This window comes from Phocoena phocoena, chromosome 12, assembly GCF_963924675.1.
Source record: "Phocoena phocoena chromosome 12, mPhoPho1.1, whole genome shotgun sequence".
Lineage (NCBI taxonomy): Eukaryota > Metazoa > Chordata > Mammalia > Artiodactyla > Phocoenidae > Phocoena > Phocoena phocoena.
This window is the reverse complement of record NC_089230.1, coordinates 73,018,427-73,031,400: the sequence shown is the minus strand read 5'-3', so window position 1 is coordinate 73,031,400 and position 12,974 is coordinate 73,018,427. Positions and strand designations below refer to the sequence as shown.

Here is a 12,974-nt window from a genome sequence, read left to right as displayed (position 1 = left end):
CAAATTCAATAAAAAATATTCCTGGTCCACCTGCGCAGCTCTGTATCCAGGACTACTCAGAGGTTTAGGACCTCCTCTGACCTCTTCCCAGAAGCCCCCTTAGCTCTGAAAGTGAGATTACCTAGGAAAGCAAGAGATACTCTGGGCACTGGATCACTTGGCAGTTTACATCACAATGGATCACAAAGGACCACATCACGAAGGATAGAACTATTCAATTTACGGGTTAAACCTCTAACTCACAGCTACTAAAACTGGCTGTGAATTGGTACAGCCACTATAGAGAACAGTATGGAGGTTCCTTAAAAAACTACAAATAGAACTACCATATGACCCAGCAATCCCACTACTGGGCATATACCCTGAGAAAACCATAATTCAAAAAGAGTCATGTACCAAAATGCTCATTGCAGCTCTATCTACAATAGCCAGGACATGGAAGCAACCTAAGTGTCCATCATCGGATGAATGGATAAAGAAGATGTGGCACATATATACAATGGAATATTACTCAGCCATAAAAAGAAACGAAATTGAGCTATTTGTAATGAGGTGGATAGACCTAGAGTCTGTCATACAGAGTGAAGTAAGTCAGAAAGAGAAAGACAAATACCATATGCTAATACATATATATGGAATTTAAGAAAAAAAATGTCATGAAGAACCTAGGGGTAAGACAGGAATAAAGACACAGACCTACTAGAGAATGGACTTGAGCATATGGGGAGAGGGAAGGGTAAGCTGTGACAAAGCGAGAGAGAGGCATGGACATATATACACTACCAAATGTAAGGTAGATAGCTAGTGGGAAGCAGCCGCATAGCACAGGGAGATCAGCTCGGTGCTTTGTGACCACCTAGAGGGGTGGGATAGGGAGGGTGGGAGGGAGGGAGACGCAAGAGGTGAGAGATATGGGAACACATGTATATGTATAACTGATTCACTTTGTTATAAAGCAGAAACTAACACACCATTGTAAAGCAATTACACTCTAATAAAGATGTTAAAAAAATGATATAAAAAAACAAAAAAAACTGGCTGTGAAATCATGTTTCTTTTCCATAAGCAACTTAAACTGCCGTTATTTATAATTAATTACTGAGTTATTGAAATACTTATAGCTTAATAAAGTAAAATCTCTATCATATACCTGTATAGTACATATAAAAAAAGACTGTTTAAGAAAACCAGATAGATTTAAAATGTGAAAATTTATAAAACAGGATACAATATGAAAGTGTTCATCCTATAAACTATTCATTCGATAGCTATTCTAATTATAATCTGCAGCATATAATGAGGACATTCTTGGGTTAAAGGAGTATTAGCTTTGGGAAGGTTCCTTTTCACATTTATTCCTTTTAAGCTTTTTTCTTGCTGCTCTTTCATAAACCAAATATCAATTAAAACCGACACCCTCACCCTATAAGACTACAAAATTTGCTGAACTTTTGGCCCTTCTGGATAAACTATATATTTCCATTACAATAATCATGGTCTAATCATGGTCATGTTTACGACCATTTCTATATTACCAGGTAGACATTCTCCTATGAAATTGCACATGAGGTAATAAAGAAAGCTTGGTCCTCGCAATTAAATAACAAATACTGTACTTCAAGTCCTTTTTAGAATTCCAAAGGAAATATGTATACAAATAAACAATAAGTGTAGAAAAACGATCTTAGTATTTTGTTTTGGCTCATCTTAGTATTTCCTTCCATGCATTTCTCTAAGAATTTTCTGGGAAAAAATCAGCAAAAAACCGCATCTTACTGATTCTCTTTGACAATTAGACTTGTTAATAATCTTCATCATTGCCAAAATCAAAACATGTACCTTTTATGTAGCATATATAATGTTTGAGTTAAAATACTAGGATCCTTAAATACATTAAGTTCCAGGTCCATACATTTAATTGCCTATTAGACATCCCCCTCGATTTGGAAGTCCCAAAGACATTTAAAATTCAACATGTCCCTTCAGATGGCTAACAGGCACAAGAAAAGATGCTCAACTTCACTGATTATTAGAGAAATGCAAATTGAAACTACAATGAGGTATCACCTCACACTGTTCAGAACAGCCATCATTAAAATGTAAAACAATAAATGCTGGAGACAGTATGAAGAAAAGGGAACCCTCCTGCACTGTTGGTGGGAATGTAAATTGGTGCAGCCACTATGGAAAACAGTATGGAGGTTCCTTAAAAAAACTAAAAATAGAGTTGCCATATGATCCTCTAATCCCACTCCTGGGCTTATATCCGGACAAAACTATAATTTTAAAAGATACCTGCACGCCAACGTTCACAGAAGCACTGTTTACAATAGCAACCTAAATGTCCATCAACAGATGAATGGATAAAGAAAATATGGTGTATATATATATATATATATATATATATATATATATATATACACAATGGAATATCACTCGGCTATAACAAAGAATGAAATAATGCCATCTGCAGCAACATGGATGGACCTAGAGATTATCGTACTAAGTAAAATAAGTCAGAAAGAGAAAGACAAATATGATATCACTTATATGTGGAATCTAATATGATACAAATGAACTTATTTACAAAACAGAAACAGACCCACAGACATAGAAAACAAACTTATGGTTACCAAAGGGAAAGCGGGGGGAGGGATAAATTAGGAATTTAGGATTAACAAACACAAACTACTATATGTAAAATAAACAAGGTCCTACTGTACAACACAGGGAACTATATTCAATATCCTGTAATAAACCATAATGGAAAAGAATATGAAAAAGAATATATATGTATATATATATTTCTGCATATAAACTAACACATTGCAAATCAATGTGTTATTTTATTCTTTATACTTCAATAAAGAATAAACTAAAATAAAACGCCTGAGAAAAAATCCCACTCAACATGTCCCAAAAAGTTCTTTTTTTTTTTTTTTTTTTGTGGTACACGAGCCTCTCACTGCTGTGGCCTCTCCCGTTGCGGAGCACAGGCTCCAGACGCGCAGGCTCAGCGGCCATGGCTCATGGGCCCAGCCGCTCCGCAGCATGTGGGATCTTCCCGGACCGGGGCACGAACCCGTGTCCCCTGCATCGGCAGGCGGACTCTCAACCACTGCGCCACCAGGGAAGCCCCCAAAAAGAACTTTCTATATCTCTCATAAACATATTCAATTATTTTGAAACTCAGTGAATGACACCATCATTCCTTTAGTCACCCAGAAATCCAGGAGTTATAATGGTACCAGTTGTAATAACCACTACTTGGGAAAAACTACTTTGTGCCAAAATTATGTTAACTATATTATCTATATTAAATCTAATTCTCCTCAACCAAAAAACTTTCAAAATACGTAGTATTCTGAGAAATTTTACAATAAAGAATCCTGTTTAATTTTAGTTAACTCTGGTTCTCCAATTAAATTGAACACTGAATGTTTTTTTTCACCTAAGTGTTGGCAAACCAATTAATGGTACTAGTCAGAACAGACTTTGGAAATGCTTTTTTAAAAAAACTATCACCAACAAACTGTTGTATTAGCTCATCCTTTTTGCCAAAATTGTATCAGTGATGCACTGTATAGAGATGAGTAGTTGAAAGGAGTGTAGTTATGTGTTTAAAGTTGTATGGTCTATATTTAATCAGAGCTTTACTTCCTCACAACCTGATTCCTTGGAATGAAGCTAATTTCTTTCGGATCTATTATTTATGAGAATTTACCTGTTAAAACAGTAAGCTTAAAATAGTAGGAGATACAACGATCATACCAATACTTTATGTTTTTCTTCGTGAGTGGATGAATAGAGGAATATCAAGTTACATTTCTGTGAGGTAGCAAACAACATACATTCATTCAGCACCAAGCAGACACTAAGCTTAAAACAGCATGGGAAATACAGGGATAAATTTTAAAATATGATCCTTTCTCTCTAGATGCTTACAGTCTAGTTGTAACTAAATGAATAGTAAAATGACAACAAAAGAAACCAAGAGGGGAAAGAAAAACTGAGCTTGTAGATTGAACAGACTGTTGGTTGCCAGAAGTAGGGGGAGGGGGACGGGTAGAAGTGAATGAAGGTCAAAAGTTACAAACTGGGCTTCCCTGGTGGCGCAGTGGTTGAGAATCTGCCTGCCAATGCAGGGGACACGGGTTCAAGCCCTGGTCTGGGAAGATCCCACATGCCGCGGAGCAGCTGGGCCCGTGAGCCACAACTACTGAGCCTGTGCGTCTGGAGCCTGTGCTCCGCAACGAGAGGCCACAACAGTGAGAGGCCCCCGCACTGCGATGAAGAGTGGCCCCTGCTTGCCACAACTAGAGAAAGCCCTCTCACAGAAACGAAGACCCAACACAGCCAAAAATAAATAAATTAATTAAAAAAAAAAAAAAAGTTACAAACTTCTAGTTATTAAATAAATAAGTCCTGGGGATGTAATATACAGCATGGCAATTATAGTTAATAATACTGCTTTACATACTTGAAAGTTGCTCAGAGAGTATATCTTAATAGTTCTCATAACAAGAAAAAAGTTCTTTTCTAACTATGTATGATGATGGATGTTCACTAGACTTTGTGGTGATGATTTCACAATATGTACAAATATCGAATCGTCACGTTATATACCTGGAACTAATATGTCGATTATACCTCAACTTAAAAACTGAAATAAATTAAATTAAAAAAGAAAAGAGACCAAGAGTACTTGATAGAACATTCACAATACCAAAAATAGGAACATGATTAACTGCCAAAGGCATGGTGAAGTAGTAATGTAGCTAATAAGAACTTAGAGGAGAAGGAGATGATTCTTGGAAAATGCAGTGTAAAGTATAGCAGGCAGAAATATTTCCAAAGAAATTACATAAATCTGCTTTAGCTGTCCTTTACATAAACCTGCATTATCAATTTGCACAAAACTTTTCTTTAAGAACAGTTTCACAGAATACAAGTAATTTAAGTAACACAGTAGGATCAGCATTCTGCAAAAATGTAAAAAAGAACTGTCTTTAGCTTCCAACAATCACACCTCTATCATCTACAAATTAGCCACAATTAGATGTGTTGACGTAAGCATACTGCACTACCAAATACCGAAAATTTTGCAAGAATTGAATGTTATGGGAACGAGATAATCTAAGCAAACTCAACAACATTCTTAAAAATCATTATCCACGACGTGTTGAAAAACCCCACACGATGTATCTATGCCAAAGAGAAAAGAAATTCCACACAACACCAACAAAAGAATATTCCAGCATCATACCTCAAGAAAAAAGTGTTACGAGTTATTCACAGAAGAATTTATTTTTGGATGCCTAGCCAGATTTTAATGCCATATTCAAAATGAAAAATAATATCTAGCCATAGGAAAGTATCATGTCATTAAGATATATAAAAAAGTATAAGATCAAAAGATATACCTATTTGCAACTGTACTAAACTCAGTACCTGTACTATTAACCCTTAACTTTCACTAATTATGTTCCTAATTGCTACCACCAAACCCACAAAGTAAATATAACAAGAGGTATAATCCTCCTGTTTAGTTTCTAAATGTCTTTGAATACCTACTGTTGCAGTAGGAAAGGTTGAAAAGACATTTGTCAATTTGGGCTTAAAAAAAAAAATAAGTCTAGATGCTAACTGATGCCTGAAAGATCCATCATTATTCGAACACAATCACAATTTCCTTTCTAATTAAATATAATATCTAGATATGTCACATAACACATTTTCAAACAGGTTTCTTTTTTTATAATCATGGGAGAACCCATGAGAATTATTCTACTAAAGAATTAAGTTGGGGGGGGTGCTTCCCTGTTGGCGCAGTGGTTGAGAGTCTGCCTGCCGATGCAGGGGACACGGGTTCGTGCCCCAGTCCGGGAAGATCCCACATGCCACGGAGCGGCTGGGCCCGTGAGCCATGGCCGCTGAGCCTGCGCATCCGGAGCCTGTGCTCCGCAGCGGGAGAGGTCACAACAGTGAGAGGCCCGTGAACCGCAAAAAAAAAAATCAACATGACAGAAAAGTGCCATAAAGAGATTACTTAGAAACACTTGTGGAAATTTTACTTTCTCTCTGTTAGTATAGTATTCCTTAAATTTCAAATATGGCAGAAAAGTTGATAGACTAATACCATGAATGTGTCACCTAGAATCAACATTTGTGAGCATTTTGCTATGAATGCCCTGCTACATCTCGTCCCATCTCTCCCCTTTCCTCTCCCTCTCCTCTCCTTCCTTATCCATCTATCTACCCATCTCCATCTATCCACACACCTATCAGATTATTTCTGACAAAGCTCCCCATAATCAAATACACTAATACTTCTAAAGAAAAAAAAAATGACACTACGTCACATAAATCCTATAAATATCCCCATATAAATTCAGTTCAAATTTTGCCACCAAATGGGCTCCGATAGATCAGGTTTGGTCCCAAATGAGATTTTTTCTTTTTTTATGTTTTGGTTTTCAAAGTTTGGGATTTAAAAAATGTAGATAAAGGATGTTGGGCTATAGTATTATCCCCACTGTTACAGAGGAGGAAACTGAAGCACAGAAAGGTTAACTAATTTATTCAACACTAGAACAAGTGGCAAAACCAGTAAGTGAAAATAGGCCATCTATGCCAGAGCCCATACTTTTAACCACTGCTCTAGGAAGCCTCCAATCCAACAGGAAGTCCTCGGGACTTTATCTTTATCCAGAAACTGAACTCTTACCCCGAACTCCATTGCTACCCTCCTAATCTGAGCCACTGTTATCACTCACTAGGTTTACTGCAATAGCTGCTACCTGATTCTTCTACCCATTTAACTAATGGTAAAAGCCAACGTTCTTCAAAATAGCCGACAGGAAGCTATAGGCTCTGTACCCTCTTATTTATCCTACATCTGTGACCTCATCTACTACTCAGCCCTCTCTCACTCCACCCTGTCTCTATGCTACTCTATGGTACACGTTCCCCCTTGTACCTCCCCCTCTCACCCTCCAATATCATCTTCCAATGAAACCTACAATGTCCACTCTATGTAAAACAGCTACTGCCCCTCCCCCAAAGCACATGACACTCCGCATCCCCCTTTTCCTGCTCAACTTTTTCTTTCCCCATAACACTTATTGCCTCCCAACACTCTAGACAATTACTTTTTGTTTCGCTGTCTCTTCTGTTTTTAGATTTATATATATACCAATGTATCCCAAGACCGTAGAAAATCTAGTACCTAGTAAATGCTCAAAAAAGTAACTGTTGCTATTGGGATTGCTATGTCAACTTCAACCCAAATACTTTGAGCTAAGCTCTTCTACATGTCTTATAGTTGTTAGCACTTCTCAGGATCTCATAGAAAACTTTGAATTTCAATAAATATGCTTAAACTACATTTTAAAACAGCTAAGATGTATACACTTACACTTTTATTAAGAGTCTTTATGTAGAAATATATTTTATAGACATGGACAGACATATATATTTTATGATGTCACTCAGAGAAACAGTAAGGTAAAGAACAGCTTATACAGTATGATCCCTTCTATAAGGAAAACAGTATGTATTTGTACGTATCGGAATTTTTGCTATGATGACATTGTGTATTTTTAAAATATTTCTTCCTTCTGTATATATGCATTTTCTCATTCTTTCAATAATGAATATGTATTATTTGTAAGATTAAAAAATACTGATATACTCAAAAAAGAATTATCCGTCATAATTACCAGCTAAATTCTGTTTGTCTATGAAAAAAATTTATTCACTATTAACATAGCCATTCTATAAATGCAACATAGAATGTTGTAATTTTATTAGTGTAATTAAACAGACCACCTACATATAATTCTTCCCTTTATACAAAAGGTAATGTGGCACAAGTGTGCAAAGTACTATCACTACATCAATATACCTTCAAGAAATCTACATATTCAATCTAACTTTCAGCTCTTACCTCAAAAATAGTCACTTCAATGACAGTATTTTCAATAGGCTTTTTTTGTGGTATAAACTTATAAACATTTCTTTTTTATCTTTAAATTCAGAACTATAAGGAGCACAAATGCAGTCAACTCAAGCTTTTATTGTTGCTGCTGTTAAAAGCACTGATACTTATTTCAATTGTTTCTTGCTGCAAAAGTATTTAAAGCGATACAATAAATAAAGCTATGGTTTTAGAAAAACTATATTATATATTTTATACATCTTTAAAGGTGATTACAATTTCATTTAAAAGAAATCAACAAAAGAGCCAGTTTAATGTCAGCTCTGAATTTAGGAAACAATATACTCCTTATTTTCAGGAAAACTGGGAATCTTTGTTTTAACTTGTAAAATGCAAACATAATAGTGGTAATTATCATCTCAGAGCCAAGCTTAATTATGATCAACTACTTTTTCCCCAAAAAAGAAAAAGCTCATTTATTGTCTGTAAAAGGAAACATAAATTGGTTTATAAAAAAAATACTTCCCCATGATCTTAAATCAGAAATAAAACACTATATTTTTAAATGTTCTTTTAAATGAAGTTTGTTTTAGATTTTTCCAAACTTCAATTCCATTCCATAATTCTTTTTAATTATTGCAAACACTTTACAAAAAAATAAAGAAAGACACAAATTGTACTTAAGAGTTTACATACCTTGGCTTCCGAAATGCTAAACTATATTGTTGGCAAGCCAGACCCACAGTGGGTGTATAAACGATAGGCATGAATTTCTCAATGTCAGACGTTAGCACTCTATAAAAGAGCTTTTCATTTCTATCTTGAAGATCCATTAAGAGAAGATACCTGTGGAAATTGGACATAATTAGATCTACGTTCCAACAAAGTTGTACAATAGCTGTTAGAAATCTAACTAAACATTTCTCAACCAAGTATACAGTAGGTCACACAGAAAACATCTGATCAAAAGACTTTGGAAGAATTCCTAATCATCTCAAAAAATGAAGTACCATAAACCTGAGCTAGTGTCATTCAAAATGTTAATATCAGTGCTGAGGGACTTCTCTGGTGGCGCAAGGGTTAAGAATCCGCCTGCCAATTCAGGGGACACAGGTTCGAGCCCTGGTCCGGAAAGATCCCACATGCCGCGGAGCAACTAAGCCCGTGCGCCACAACTACTGAGCCTGTGCTCTAGAGCCTGCAAGCCACAACTACTGAGCCCGTGTACCACAATTACTGAAGCCCGCGTGCCTAGAGCCCATGCTCCGCAACAGAAGCCACCGCAATGAGAGAAGCCCGCGCTCCGCAACCAAGAGTAGCCCCCACTCGCCACAACTAGAGAAATCCGGCATGCAGCAAGGAAGACCCAAAGCAGCCCAAAAAAAAAAAAAAAAAAAATCAGTGCTGAAATAGCAGTTTTATTTAATATTTGAAAAGACTTTGTCCCTATTTTCAAATCAAAGACAAATGAAAACACCACTGTGGATATAGTTTAAACGTTAAGTAAATAGAAAGACTTCATCCTTTACCTTGCAGTACTGAATGGCCAAGGGAAATGACAAGCAGAAAATGAGTAAGGAATGTAGCACTGACCCTAAAAATTACTAAGGTAAGCAAGTTCAAGGGACTTTTTACTTATATCAAATGGTCTTTTTCTTTCTAGAGGCAGTTTTCTTTCTAGAGGATGTCTAAATATCAACCTTATCATATTACTGGCAACCTTCAATGGTTTATAGAATAAAACTCAAACTGCCTGGTGCAACTTAAAAGAATCTTCCAAAATTGTCCTTAATAGCCTTACCAGCTTTTTTTTTTTTTTTGGTGGTGGTAGGGGGGGGTGGGTTCTCATTCCCTGGAATAGTTGAAAATGCACAGAATTTGGAGTCAGAGACACAAGGATTCTAATGCCTGGCAAATAGATGAGTTATTTCAACCCCAAAAATTAACAACTGGGAAGAAGATGATGACTTTTAGACATGCTAAACACTGATCTCGCCATGCGGAACTCATCAATGCCAAATCAATGATCAATCCTCAGACCTTATCTTAGTTTACTTGTCAGGACATCTGACACAAGTGGCGTTCCCTAGAGCTCCATACACTCTCTTTACCTGAATTCCAGGTCAGCAGATTCTCTGGTTTTCCTGTTTCACTGATCATGCCTTTTCTGTTTCTTTGCTATTTTCTCCTCTTCTCTGGAAGGTCTCTAACACTCATGTCTAATATATTATATTACATTAAGAGATTATGTTGGCTTTGCTTCAGGATATATTCCAACCTGAACACCTTCATTGCTACCACCCTGGATATAAATCACCATCATCTCTGGCCTGTAAGAGTCTCCTAAATACTCTCCCGGCTTACATTCTATTCTCAACGCTGCAGCAAGTCTTCTGGAAACATAGCTCTGACCACGTTGACCTTCTGCTCAAAACCCTGAACAGCTCCCCCTTTCACTCGGAGTAACAGCAGAAGTCCGTCAGTGGCCTCCACAATCTGTCTTTATATAATCTGTCCTCCGTGACCTCATTAATCTGCTCTCCCGACCTACCATTCTTCCCCTCACCATCCTGCTCCAGACGCAGGTCTCCCTGCTGGTCCCTGAATCTACCAGCTAAAGAGCACTGCTCCTCAGACTTCCTCATGGCTAACCTCCTCACTGCCTCTCATTACTTGCTCATAACCTACCTTCTCTATGAAGTCCATCCTGACAATGCAAATTGACCCTACCCACTCGCTCCCCAGCATTCTCATCCCTCGTACCCTGCTCTACCTTTTCTTTTTTTTATTAGCACTTGTCACTTTCTAGCGTATTAAATAATTTACTTATTATTTTATTATTTACTTCTTTTTTTCAGTATTTTAAAAAAAATAATTTAGGTAAGTTCTGTGAGGGCAGAGATCATTGTCTACAATCCCAATAACTCAAAGAGCACCTGACACTGAGTTGATGCTCAATAAATATTTGAGGGACAGGGACTTCCCTGGTGGCACAGTGGTTAAGAACCCGCCTGCCAATGCAGGGGACATGGATTCAGTCCCTGGTCCAGGAAGATCCCATATGCCACGGGGCAACTAAACCCACGCGCCACAACTACTGAGCCTGTGATCTAGAGCCCGCAAGCCACAACGACTGAAGCCCACACGCCTAGAGCCTGTGCTCCACAACAAGAGAAGCCACCGCAATGAGAAGCCCGCGCACCGCAACAAAGAATAGCCCCCGCTCACCGCAACTAGAGAAAGCCTGCGCGCAGCAACAAAGACCCAACACACCCAAAAATAAACAAACGAATTAATTAATTAATTAAACAAAAATCTTTGAGGGACAGTCTGTGATAAAAATATGAAAATCACTAGCTCCGAGGAGGCAGCTGATAAAATGGCCCAGGAAAAGAATATAAAGTAAAAATGGAAGCAGCTGAAGGAAGGACTTAAGAAATATGTGAAAGGGATGGTGAAGGAATTTAAGAAGCAAATATACATGTTGAATAAACTGAGTCAGCCTCTGTCCTCAGCTGCCCCGTCATCGCTTACAGGCTCACAAAAGAAGTGGCCATGGCAGGGATGGAGGGTACCCATGGGCTCAGCAACAGGGACTTCCACGCACCAAGGCGGACCTGGCCACAGACACTGCTGAGAGTCCCATCCGCCAGCAGCAGGGACCGACACTGAGCCCCTGATATGCCGCCATCCCATGGCGTGATCAGCAAGCTACCTGGTGGCAGGTTGATTACACTGGACAGCTTCCATCACGGAAGGAACGGCACTGGTTCTCACTGGAAGAGACACTTGCTCTGTATGAAGACTTACCTTCCCTGCACACAACGCTTCTGCCAAAGCTGCCCTCCATGGACTTACAAAATGCCTCATCCACTCAATTCCACCCAGCATGACTTCTGATGAAGGAACTCACTCCACAGCAAATGAAGTGAGGCAATGGGCCCTTGCTCATTGGAATCCACTGGTCTTACCATGTCCCCACCATCCTGAAGCAGCTGGCTTGACAGAATGGTGGAATGGCCTTCTGAAGACTCAGTCACAGCACCAGCTAGGTGACAACACCTTGTAAAGCTGGGGCAAGATACTCCAGGAGGTGATACATGCTCTGAATCCGCATCCAATATATGGTTCTATTTCTCCCATAGCCAGCATGCACAAGTCCCGGAATCACAGGGCTGGAAATGGAAGTGGCACCACTCACCATTATCCCCCAGTGACCCGCCAGCGAAACTCCTGCTTCCTGTCCCTGTGCCATGATGCTCCACTGGCCTAGAAGTGTTCATTCTAAAGGGAGGAATGTTTCCACCAGGAGACAATGATTCCACTGAACTGGAAGTTAAGACTGCCACTGGCCGCTTTGGGCACCGCGTGCCTCCGAACTAACAGGCAAAGAAGGGAGTTACTGTGCTGGCTGGGGTGACCAACCCTGACTTCAAGGGGAAATCGGACTCCCGCTCCATAATGGCGGTAAGGAAGAGGGTGTCTGGAAAACAAGAGATCCATTAGGGGGTCTCCATGATTAAAGTCAATGGGAAACTACAACAACCCAATTCAGACAGGACTACTAACAGCCCAGACCCTCCAGAATTAAAGATCTGGCTCACTGTACCAGGTAAGGAGTCAAGACTGGCTGAGGTACTGGCTGAAGGCAAAGGAAGCGTGAAATGGGTAGGGGCAGACAGTAGTCATAAATACCAGCTCCGATCACGTGACCAGTTACAGAAACGAGGACTGTAATTACCACGTGTATTCTTCCTTATTTTGTTATGAATACGTTTGCGTGTATGTGTATATAAATATATATATATTTGTAATATATATATACAAATATATGTAGACAAATATAATTTTTCCCTCTCTTATCCCTTTATCATGTAACCTAAGATGTACTGAGTTTATATCATAGTATTTAAAAACAGCTGACCCTGAACAATGTGGAGATTGGGGTGCTGACCCCCACACAGTCAAAAATCCACATATAACCTTATAGTTGGCCCTCCATATCTGTAGTTCCTCATTTGATTCAATCAACTAC

The 12,974-nt window shown here is 38.6% G+C and overlaps 1 protein-coding gene across 2 annotated transcripts in view; it reads right to left on the bottom strand.

Annotated features, from left to right (window-relative positions):
- The window catches only part of ME1 (malic enzyme 1), a 192,381-nt gene that overhangs the window by 146,952 nt on the left and 32,455 nt on the right, over positions 1-12,974 (bottom strand). For both annotated transcript variants that reach the window (XM_065889064.1, XM_065889065.1), the window contains exon 3: positions 8,636-8,785. In XM_065889064.1, coding sequence (XP_065745136.1) covers positions 8,636-8,785 — 150 coding nt within the window. The remainder of the gene's footprint in view (positions 1-8,635; positions 8,786-12,974) is intronic.